Source organism: Mesocricetus auratus, unplaced genomic scaffold (assembly GCF_017639785.1).
Source record: "Mesocricetus auratus isolate SY011 unplaced genomic scaffold, BCM_Maur_2.0 Super-Scaffold_100027, whole genome shotgun sequence".
NCBI classification, from domain to species: domain Eukaryota; kingdom Metazoa; phylum Chordata; class Mammalia; order Rodentia; family Cricetidae; genus Mesocricetus; species Mesocricetus auratus.
In genome coordinates this window covers 25,065,565-25,078,139 of record NW_024429208.1, presented here as the reverse complement: position 1 = coordinate 25,078,139, position 12,575 = coordinate 25,065,565, and the positions used below count along the sequence as shown (strand labels likewise).

Here is a 12,575-nt window from a genome sequence, read left to right as displayed (position 1 = left end):
TGATTGAGCCAAACACATAAAAAGCCATTGCCTCGGGAACAAAACTTTTGACTGTTTGCTAACATTTTTATATGCTTGTCTTTTTATTCATAAACCTATTTAACAAAGATCCTCAAACTCATCTCAATAAAAATAAGGGACACAAAGGTACAAAAGAAAATTGTCAAGAACCTCATTGATTCATTATCCCTCCCCTCACAAATGAAAATCAGTATTACCTTCTCTTCATCAGACACCCATGGGATGCATTAAAAAAAAAACTAGAGTAAGTTTGACCAAGATACACTTAAAAGCTAGGGAACAGGGAAACCTGACCTCTGAATAGTATCTTAACATCTACAGCATACTGCAGCTAGGTCCACTCTGCAGATGAAAAGGTAAATGAGAAGATCCCTATGACCAGGCTTTTTTCTCCCAAGGGACAACCTCAACGTCTACAAAACCTATAAACTGGATCCCATTTCTGGGAACAGCTTGTTTTAACACATACTTGACATCAATTCAAAATTCCATAGAGAATAAATATAAGTACAACCTGGCCCTATTATAACATAGAAACCATTAGACAATTTTAAGTTTGAAAATGTCAGAGGGTGACTCCTCAAAACAAGCATTTCCTTTCTGGTAGCTTTTTATTTCTCGGTAAAAGAACAACTGATCTAAAGGGAGAGAAAACTGTTTCTGTCTCCTGTCAATACCCACTCCAGGACACAATGCAGCACACAATGGTGGCTCATCTGCTCAAGTTTATATGTGTTATAAGGAAGACAACCATGCTGAGTCCTGTCTAGCCCAATCTCCTTCCTTTTTCCTTACTCCTCTTACTACTTCTTGAAGGAAATAAACTTATCTCAAACTGCAATTAAAGACTTCTTGCTCTCTGTGTACTTTCTTTCCTGCTCATACAGGATGGTTCATGGTTCAAGGCCACTGGAAGCTATGCTTTCTTGGCCAGCTCTTGTTTGAATGTTAACATTTCAAAACTCTCCAACTCATGTGAAACCAAGGGAACAATGAGGGAAAGAGCCTTCAAAAGAATCCAGTGGCAACAGAGTCTCCCGGATCTTACAACAGACAAAAACTACAGTTTTTATGGACAGGTAACTTTACATCACATCATCCCATAATTGTAATTTGGTAAATATTTTCATTTTTTCCTTTCTTTATGTCATTAAGTGACATAAAAGGGAACTAATAAGCAAGAGACAGAGAAAAAACATTTTAGAAAGGATGTTACATGAAAAGTTTGTAAAAGATGAAATTTAACGATGGAATATGTATAATGATTAAAGGTTATGACAATTCTTGAGGCAAAAATCAACATTGGTATAAAAACTCTACTTTAATCAAAGGGGTCCTCTTAAGATACTGATCAGCTCTTGGTAACATTTATAAAAACTGACAAAGAAAAAGTTATGTTTAATCAAGAGAATTATAGTCTCTCCTATGTTTGTTAAAAATCTGTTTTGTCTAAGTTCTGTTTGTTACACAAAAGTTAAAACTCAAATCTATCATCCACTCTGTAAGAAGGACGAAACATCCTCTGGGTTTTCAAAAACCATAGCCTGGAGGCCTAAGCCAATAAGGATAAGAAGGCTAAAAATACAGGCAAAATTTTGACTCTTGCCCTCTTAGGGTCAGGCAAAACCTAGGAGGCAAAGGGACCCCTCTAAAGGAACCCTACTACTCTGGTAAGTCCCTGTCTTCTTGATCAGAGAGAACAGGAAGAACCCAGAGACTGAAAACTAACCAGCCCCATCCTTCAAAGAGAATCATTGGAGAAGGAGACATTCCCCTCTAAGGGAAGCCACAAGGTTAGCAAGACCCAGGCCCATTCTTATGGACAGAGAGTTCATTCTACAGGTAGAAGAAACATTACAAAAGCCAAGAGGTTCCTCTTAAGTTCCCAAGAGCAAACCCCCAGAGTCTTGATTGACTTTAGCACTAAAAAGGGTTAAATTTTGCTACCTACCCATTCAAAAACACACAACAGAAAATATACCAGAAACAAAAAAAAACAGTTCTACCAATCCCAATCAGGATTCCTGGATATGTACAGTTCTGCCGCAACTGTCCCTGCTCTGTTCCTTGTTTGGGAGCACAAGAATCTGGAAACCCCTGGAGGTACCCTTTGAACTTAAATATCAGACAGTGTTAATGAGACACAGACTGATAAATGACTTACTCATATAAGTACAAAGTCATGACCTGTGATGGTCGGAATAAGAAATGACCCCCATAGGAATATGTAAACATTGGTCCCCGCTGGCAGTGTGCTTTGGGGAGGTTATAGAACATTTAGGAGAAAGCATATCACTGGGCCAGGCTTTGACAGTTTATAACCTCATCCCACTTCCAGTTCATTCTGTTTCATGTTGCATTAAGGAAGTGACCTCTTCCTGCTCCGGCCACCTGCTACCATGCCTCCCCTGCCATTGTGAAGTCCACTCTGAAACCATAAACACAAATAAATCCCTTCTACAACTGCCTTGGTCATATTATTTTATCACAGCCACAAAAAGCAACTAAAATAACCTATGAATTATCAAAGTAGACTGTGAACACGTGGGCCCTATTGGGAAACAAAACCAAAAAGAAATATACCTAAATACACACCAGAACAACAAAGAGTTCACCATTCTCACCTGAACTCCATAAAAAGGACAACTAACACTGAGATGGTGGTGACCCTACTAACTTGTTGTCTGACACATTAGATATATCAAGGGACTGAAAAAAATCCTTACCACTTGACAGTCCTTACTGCTTGATGCAGTGCAAATGATTTCTAGTCATTCATCTGCATTTTGTCTTTGGTAAATATCTAGAACAAGCCAGGTGCGTCTCCCTAAGAGTCCTATGATGTCTAGGTTCTGCCTACCTTGAGCAGGTTCTGTATTCTCTAATGCCTTATCTAACCACATGCAGTGACTACCCCCACTCCCAGGAATGCCTCTTTAAACCCATGGTAACTTTTTTATAGCCCTTCTCTGGCCTACTTACTCTCTCTCTCTCTCTCTTTGTCTCTCTCTCTCTCTGTCTCTCTGTCTCTCTCTCTCTCTCTCTCTCTCTCTCTGTCTCTCTCTCTCTCTCACACGCACACACACACCACATATTATTGTATGCAGTGTAATGTGTGATCTGAGAGTTGATACTAGTAATAGAGACTGTAATAAAAGGACCTATGATTGCCAATAGCCAGCTATCAAGGGAAATTGGAATTACCTGGCATTGTAGTTAGTGAAACTTATTTTTATTTACAAACTTGTTATTCAATACATGTTGACACTGTGGAAACACCTCATTGTGTCTGTGTTTCTGACAGTTCATTCACAACTAGCTCAAGATATGTCCATCAGTTAAGTGTCTGCTGTGAGCCGGGCGTTGGTGGCACACGCCTTTAATCCCAGCACTCGGGAGGCAGAGGCAGGCGGATCTCTGTGAGTTCGAGGCCAGCCTGGTCTACAAGAGCTAGTTCCAGGATTCCAGGACAGCCTCCAAAGCCACAGAGAAACCCTGTCTCGAAAAACCAAAAAAAAAAAAAAAGTGTCTGCTGTGAACACATGAAGACCTGAGTCAATGTCCAGAAGCCCTGCTAAAGGCTGGGTGTGGTAATCTGCGCTAAGGCATCCCAGCAGTGGGGAGTGGAGACAGGTAGCTCTCTGAAATTCTGATCCTACATCAAAATAAGCAAACAAACAAACGAAAACCAAGGTGGACAGCACTCACAGTTGATTTCTGACCGGTATACATGTATGGATACACACTTGCACAAGGACATTGATGCGCAGAAGAAAACAGAGAAACTAACTCAAAACTGAAATCATTGCTGAAAGAATGGGAAGGAAAATTAAAAAAAATACTTTTACTTGTATCTTCTTATGACAAGGTGATTCGCAAGCTTCTAGTCCAATCATAAGGTCTAAATGCAAATGTAAGGAAAGTCATTTCATAGCCTTCTCAGTTGCCTATTTATGATAAATAACAACCCCAACTACTGGAAACAACATCTTGGAGAGTCCAACTGAAGCCCCTTGCCAAAGATAAACCCAGCTGGGCTGGGTTGATGATTTACATATCCCTGCACAGAGACTCTGAGGAGGGCACCAGATTCTCCCCTAAGTATCCAGCTGCTCCTACCACCTGGCAACTCTGCCCGTGGCCTGAGAGAGAGCCTAGGGGGCAAAAGAAGACTAAGCCAGGGACTCCAACTATGCTGCCACCGGAAGCCTTCATCCCTGCTGGGTAAGGATTTCCAGGTGTGGCCAGTTGGGGGAGAAGTGCCCCACCTCTCTAAGTCAACCTTCATCTAGACTCTGTAAAGAAGTCCAATAAATTCATTGGTTCCCCAGAGTGAACTTTGGAAAACTGTGCCTGAATTTGTTGTTGGGACCCTGGGGGGAGGTGTGTAGATATTGCTTTGCTTCCCCTAGGGAAGGAATTTTAACAACAAAAACACTTCAAATTAAAAGCCAGAGTTGAAATGCTTCTGGTTACAGTATTAGAATACTTCTTAGTGACCTAGTAGTTACCAATCTTTGCTAAACTGTTTCTAATGGAAGAATGTTTGCTCCAAAGATTAAAAGTTTAATTGGATTTCAGGTTGTAATTTCCTTAAAGCCTATATTTAAAGACTACAGTATTCAAAGGATGATTGCAATCTTAAGATTAACCCTCCAATTTTATAAACCATCTAAAACAATAAATACAAATCACATGGAACCACATTCACCTCTCTTTCAGCTTCTTTCAAAATGGCTTCCTTCTCCTTTACTCGCTGCACAAACATCTGCTTCATCTCTTCTTCCTTTCTCAGACGTTCACCATAGAACTCGTGTCTCTTGGCTTCATAGGTCTCTTGAAGACTAAAAATGTTGTTTGTGTTAGAAAGATGACATAACAGTTTTGCCAAACTTTTTATGCCTCACATTAGGTCTGATTTTATCATATACCATCATTTCTGCAAACCCCCAAACATGTCATTGCCTACAGCATCAGATGAAGGGCTTTCAGTGCTACAGCAAATAAAGCATACAAATACTGATTTTTTTTAAAGTGTCCTGATGGCATTGGTGGCCCATGCCTTTAATCTCAGCACTCAGGAGGCAGAGACTGGTGAACCTCTGTGAGTTCGAGGCCAGACTGGTCTACAGAGCGAGTTCCAGGACAGGCTCCAAAACAATACAGAGAAACCTTTCTCGAAAAATCAAAAAAAAAAAAAGTGTCCTTCACAAGTACTCTCCTTTTATCCCAAACATGCCCCTTTTCCAATCTTAGTTAACTGGCATCTACCTACATTCTATAGTAATGAAGTCACATGACTTACCCACTTTGCTTTGTTTAATCTCTGAGCACCCAGGCAGGGTAGCACCTGTGAAGCTCACGTCACCAAACTTCAGTCCTCTTCCCATTTCTGCAGATACTGTACTATATACTCAACACTGTGATCCCTGACATTTCCTGCCTTCACCACTGCAATTTTCTTAACAATCTCAGGGCTTCTGCTTCCTCTTATCTCTGTTCTTCTGGTCATTCCCTAGAATTTCCACCCAAACCACAAAGCTCCTTAGCTTTTCTCCCTGAGTTATAGTTTTACCATTTGAAGAATAAGATCACACCTCTTTTTTACAACAGGCAAACAAACAAAAAACCCTGCAATCTGTCCTACTTTCTAGATTAATTCCTCAGCTAAACCAAGTAATTCACTGTCCTTAAAACATACCTACATGTTGAGTTTTCACTAGTTCCTGATGTCACTGCCCTCTTCCCAAGCCCATTCTGCTCTGCTATTTCCTCTATGTCTGGAGGCCAGGTACAAATGCAACTTCCTCTGTGAAAGCTTTCACTCCTCAATGTACTGCTCCTTCCAAAGTAACTACAGGGCTTTTATATCCTATCTCTCCCTCTTTTTTAATAGATCACAAAATAGGCACAGGATCTTTGGTCATCTTTGTTACCTGTCTATCCAGCAAAGCTATCTAGACACTAGTTTCTTCTTAACTATTTCTTTAGATACAGGCACTTCTCATAAGTAGAGACAATTCTAACCAAGCAAAGACTGTCCTGGAATTCTAGGGATAGCACTATTTACTTATTTGTAAAATTCCAGAGGTACAACAATAAACCTGCCAATATATCAAAAATGCCAAGCTCTCCAATTTGAACTTATTGTGTGAGTACCCTGAAGTTTAGCAGAGAATACAAATTCACTTTCCTGTTGTGTCAGTCAGAAATTTCTATTGCATTTGAGACATTAAATATATCGGATTTAAAAATTAACATTTTTGAGTTAAGAATTATGGTTATTATTCAGTTAAGTTGAAGGAAAAACAGTAAGAAATGCTGCATGATAGCTATTGTGGATGAGACTTAAGTTATGCACAGCAGGTCTTCTAAGATCATATCTTAAACATTTGTAAGAACATTTTCATTAAGAGCAAAACATGCCATTGTGCAAAATACCGTAAGTACTACATGGGTGCCTCAAATACCAAGGAGGCAACTTACAAGGTATTAGACTTTTTGGTTTTTGTGTCTCACTTTTAAGAAACGCCTAAATATATTAGCTATTTTGACAATTTCAGAAACTTCACTCCACTTTGCAGGTAGAATTGATAAGTCTTTTATAATATATAAATAATAACATCTTGACTTCTTACTAAATGACATTTAAAATAATGCTGTATTACTTTATCTATACAGCTACACCCAGGAAAAAACTAAATGCAACTAGTAAGGAGGAAAGGCCTAACCCTTAATGAATATATGCCACCAGCAAGAGATGCTTCAAACACAGCATACTCATTTCCACAGCAACCCTGAAGAGCAAGCAGTGGCATTCTGATTCCCAGGGGGAGGAAACAACAGCTTAGCAAACCTAACTAACACAGTTGCAGAGCTGGAAGCTGGGGTGTGAAGCAGATCCAACTTGTTTAGTGTGCACACCCAAGCACACTCGATCTGTCGGCCTCAGCTGAGACCAGCCAAAGGACAGAGGACTGCTCCTGCCTGCTTCCATGGCACCACACTACTTCTGACTTCCCAGGACATAGGTCATGGGACCAACTCTAATTTTAGAGATCTGTAGCATCATTCTAAGGACATGGTGTGTATAGTTAGTACTGTGACATGAACAAACCACTGTTAAATAAACTTGAAAAGTTCCTGCTACACTATTCCCCTCTCCGGGATCAAATTAGCTTGTAGCCATGAGTATGGAAGGCCATTATTTTACATTATCGTAGATCTGATTAACTTGAAGCAAACAGGGAAAACACCAATTCTCAGTCATCAAGTCTACAAGCCTTGTAGATGTTCATGTTACTTGTACAGTTTAAATAAACATGAACTTCTAAGTCTATTAAATGCAGAGTTACTCATTTCTTCAGAGGTCCAAAGATAAGATTTCAGTATAATTAAAACAGACAGTTAAGAAACTCTACAATACTACATGAATCTTCCTTTCAAAACTATGGGCCCTAGTAGATGTGGCACAAATTTGTATTCCACGTGCCTAGGAGACAGAAGGAAGACAATATGCATTTAAGACCAGCCTGGCTATACAGCAAGTTCCAGGTCAGTCCGTACTGCATGGTGAGACCCTATTCAACAAACTGGGTACAGTATTTTCCTGAGTTTGAGTCATCACAAAAGAAAACTACAGGTGCTAATACACTTCAGTGACAGTGATTTTGTATGAATAGTTCATGGAAATTAATTGTAAAAACAGCCTAGATGTGATTATTTACAATTATTAAACTTGGGTATTTAAATTTCCATGAAAGTATATTTCATATAAGCTAAATAATATAAAAATATTAAAGTCAGGCGTGGTGGGGACACCTTAAATCTATACAATGAGTTCCAGGTCAGCTAGGCTACATAGTGACTTCAAGCCTCAAAAAAAGTTCATAGATAGATAGATAGATAGATAGATAGATAGATAGATATTAAAACTCTAAGTGTATACTCTATGCTTAGACCTCATGACAAGAATAGTAGATCAGGGTATCAACTATGACTTAGTATAGACATTAAAAATATGTAGAAAATGGAAAACAAACTGAAGATCTGGCAATGAAGAAGTAAAGGGCACTCTAACAGGTCCATGTAACATTTCTTTTAGTTGCTAAATTGATATAATACAGATTTTACATGCCAATAAAATTAAGAAGAATTAAATGGGAACGAGTCCTCAGAAAACAGAAAGTAACTTCATGAAACTATGAACAATGAAGGCTTTGTATGTATTAGGCTACAAACAACTTCTTATCAAGCTCACAAAATGACTAAGTAACATAAGCAGTAGTTTGCCTCAGTCTGTCTAATAAATGCAGAATTTGGTTTAGAGGAATCCCTCCCTAGTTAAGTGGAGCAGCCTGGAAGGACAGAAGTTGTCCATACACTGGGTCCACTTCCCCTCTCTTGTCCTCTCAGGAACCTCCAGGACTTGCCCTCCTCCTTCTGGGCTTTGCTATGGTTTTTCTACTCTCCTAATTTTCCAAAATATAAGACAACCCCCTCCATCTCATACTCTGTCTACCTTTCCTTTAGTGGACGTATCACAATTCAAATTTATTGTACAACTAAGAATTTAATTTTGGCATCCCTTGTTTACAAGCTTGTTAACTCCAAGACAGTTGGAATGATACAAAACGCCAGCACTTAGCCCAGAGCCTTACAAATAGTAGGCACTTGGGCAGAAGGTGTAGCCCAGTGGGTAGTGTCCACATTTAGCATATATGAGAAGTTTCAGTTTATGCAAACCACTTACTGTTTTACCAAGTATTGTTCAATATTTACTACCAAATTATTATCTCAGATTTACCTTCCTCTTAAATTCCAGACTCATCCTGAATGTTTAATGAGCTTCTTAGATTTACCATTTTCAAAATTTCCTGACCATGACCCACCACTAACCTTTCTCCCTTTCCCATCTTGTCAGTGACCACTATTTGCCCTGTTTCTAAGATGGTTGAAGTAACCTTTACTTCATTTTTTTCTTAGCATCCCACATTCAAACCAATCTTTCAATAACTCCTTAAAGTTGTATATACTAATACATTTTTTGCCACTCTTGTCCAAGCCTCTATCTTGTTGTGTCTGGCCTCTTAGCTTAGTCTCTCCATGCCCACTTCTGGCTGCCCCACCCCATTACCTCTTGTTCACACAAGGCCAAATACCTTCTTCACACTCCTGCCCCTGGGTACTAAGGGCAAGGGTACATCTGTCTGACCCATGTGCATACATACCCAGTAGCTAGCATGCTGAGCAGATGGATGGCAGATAAACAATAATTACTGGCTGAAGGAACATTTTAAACTGTAGATTCCTAGGCTCCATCCCTGGAAATTCTGACCCTGCATTTCTTAGTCATCTACAAGTGACTGATGATGAATCCACCAGGCAACCCCGATCTCTCTTCTTGGAGATACTTCATAGCTGTCCTGTTTGCTCTCACTTGGAATCTCTGCCTCCTCAGTACACACAGACCTCTGAATTGTCCCTGAGACTTGGAAGAAATGAGAAGCAAAACCTCCTCTGGGAAACACTAGGAAAGCCAACTTGAAATGGTTAATCTTCAGCAAAGATATAATAGGATCAGAAAATCATCAGCTTATCAGAACTATTAGCATACAGCACTAATTTGGCAGAAGTGGTTAAACACATAGAATTTTTATTTTTTTATGTTAGAGAAACTAAAACACTAATGAAATTTAAAATTAACTTCATCTACGATTAAGTCTTCCACAAGGTCAACTGAAATCTAAGCAATGATTGGCTATTCTCTTGCCCCCTCCTATTTAGTGTGTTTACTCTGTGACAGGTATTAACAGCTAAGGTAATTAATGAACGCCAACAGTACTGTGGAAAAGGAATCCTCATTCTCATAGAAATTCAAAAAAGTGTTTATCCTAAACACAACTGCTTATTTACCCATGAGAACTGTTCTAGAGTGTTTTATCCAACCAGATTTGGTTAAGTACATAAAGAATTAGTATTCTATATATGTGGCTGTTCATTTTTAAAATTCAGGGATATCATAAAACCCCATATATATAAAGGTACAAAAAAATTCAAAAATACAAAAGAAAAGTTACCAAAGAAACATTAAATGGTCTAGTCATTGAACAGGTCTTTAGGTCTGAAATTCTTTTAACTATAAAAAATTTTGAACTCAGACCCCTAAAAGGAAAAGGTGCTACATTTTTGACTAAACTTCTGTTACTCCAAAAGTTCCTTCAAAAAAAGAGCAAATAATGAAAACTTAAGTAATTTGATGTGACTTATACAATAATAATTATACTCTGGTTTCTAGGCGCCAAACCTCCCCCCTCCCCCAAAAAAAGCCACAAAAAACAAAAACCCAACAACAAGCAACAAAAAGTGTGGAGTGCCTCAGTTATTCATACACTAAAGTCATACGTTCTAATTACTTCATTTTTCTTTTCCTTTTCTGGGCCCCACACAGGCTAGCACTCTTAACGCTGAATACTAGTTCCCAGTCCACCTTTTGGTACTTTCTAGTTTGAGACAAGATGCTACTACATTGCCCAAGTCGGCCCTGAACTGGTTCTTCAGTTCAGGCAGACCTGGCACTTGCAAGCTTCATGATACAACTTCCCAAGTTGCTGTATAGAAGGACTGTTTTTTTCTTTGCTCCTTTAGAGTCAGGCATAATCTTCAGAAGCAAGGAGAATCAGTTATTGGACAAGTCAAGTGAGTCAATTTCATAGATTTCTAAAACACATTCCTGTCACTCTGGATACTTAAAAGAGGTTGGTCCTTTTTAACTGCCTCTGTCCTGACTTCCTCCCGAAGTATCCTTACCTGAGGGGCTTGTTCTCTGGGCCCACATCTACAAAGCCCATTTGCTCCAGTTTGCAGCGCCTGTAAAGCTCATAGTGCCTCGTATGGGTCTGCTCCCGCAGATCCTCCATGTTTGTACAAATAAGCATTTCCCGCAGCTTTACAAAGTCACAGTGATTTTCATTTTCCACTAGTCAAAGAAAAATAAGAAAAGAAAATGCTAGTTTTTAATTCATGACACAATTCATGACTTGTCAAATGAACAAGTAAATGAAAGACGAATAAAATAACAAACAGCAAAATGGGCAGTTCCGATGGCTACTATCATTATATATAAGCAACAAGGAAGAAACTCTTGCATTATATACACAAAATTACAGGTAATATTAATTAAATTAAATTAGTTAAATATTTTCACTAATATTTTGTTAATTTGCCAATGCTATACTCAGGATATCTTACACAGTACTTTAAAAATAGTAAGTAACATAGTTTCCCTCTGAAGCAGTAAATTCTGCTAAGATCTTCAATGATAGAATTCTACAATATTACATTTATGAATTCATATTAAATACTATTCAAAATCAGTAAATATATTGGTATGGTCACTCTATGTTTACAATTACCAAAGTACTATAAAACTTTAAATAAAACTTCTTAAATTTATTTATTTGAGACAGACTTCATTATATTACACAGATTGGCATCAAACTTGAAATCTCTGGCTAGAGGCATACCATACCATTTATTTACATTTTCATTAATTTAAAAGTTTTCTCAGTGTTTTACATTTACTAAAATTATTACTATCTGGATGGCACATACCTATAATCCCAGTATTCCAGAGGTAGAGACAAGAGTATTGCAATTTTCAAGACAGCTAGGCTGCACAGTAAGACTATTTCATAAAACAAAATCAACACACCCAAATGTCAGTCAAAATATAAAAAAAATACTCTGAAGCTAGTGACAGTCAAGTAATACATTTCCATTTAACTGCCATTAAGATTACGGCCATATGGGGTTGTACAGGCCTATAATGTCCCTCAAACTAATAGAGGTTAAGAAGGAAGACATGAGGTCCAGGCCAGTGTGGACTAACAAAGCAAAGCAGAATCCCAGAACTTCAAAACAAAATAAAACAAAAAGTAAGTAAAAAGCAAAAGAACTTATTTGCTTACCATAATGCCAGATAAGTGAATTGACCTTTTAAGCTGGCTTTCTAGTTCCTTTTGAAAATGGTATGGCAACACTTTGATCAGAAAACATAAAATTTTACTGTGCCCTGTCCTACACAGTAACTCATGTGCATATCATGTTTAACCACTACTTTCGGTCTAAATTCTAATGGAGGACTGGGGATGGAGTTGCACAGAGCATGCCCTCGCCTGCTCGAGCATACTGGCGATATCTAAATGTATGTGTATGCATCTCACCTTGTGAAGGTAACCGGCAGAGGAGACAAGGTATGACACAAGGAGACTAGGAAAGCTTTGTCCACAGACTGAACAAAACACTGTACAGACGATTCCTCTGATTATTAATTATAATCCAAATAAGCATCACCTCAAACAAATTGTCAAATTCAATTTTGAGGTTACCAGACAACACATACATTTTTTGTCATCATTTATCTTATTTTACCTTGTACAATACCCCAAGGATACTGGCGAGCTTTGACCATCTTATTTCCAATTTGTATCTCATCCATACTTCCTACAACAGCAAATGGCAAATGTCCCTGGAAAGGAACCAAATATCAATCT

General features: G+C 38.4%; 1 protein-coding gene across 5 annotated transcripts in view; it reads right to left on the bottom strand.

Annotated features, from left to right (window-relative positions):
* The window catches only part of Septin10 (septin 10), a 74,871-nt gene that overhangs the window by 23,345 nt on the left and 38,951 nt on the right, over positions 1-12,575 (bottom strand). For 4 of the 5 annotated variants that reach the window (XM_040732012.1, XM_040732010.1, XM_040732013.1 and 1 more), the window contains exons 6-9: positions 12,454-12,550; positions 10,831-10,999; positions 9,252-9,266; positions 4,733-4,865 (exon numbers count right to left, since the gene is read on the bottom strand). In XM_040732012.1, the coding sequence (XP_040587946.1) occupies positions 4,733-4,865; positions 9,252-9,266; positions 10,831-10,999; positions 12,454-12,550 (414 nt within the window). The remainder of the gene's footprint in view (positions 1-4,732; positions 4,866-9,251; positions 9,267-10,830; positions 11,000-12,453; positions 12,551-12,575) is intronic. The other variant, XM_021227646.2, reaches the window with a different exon arrangement.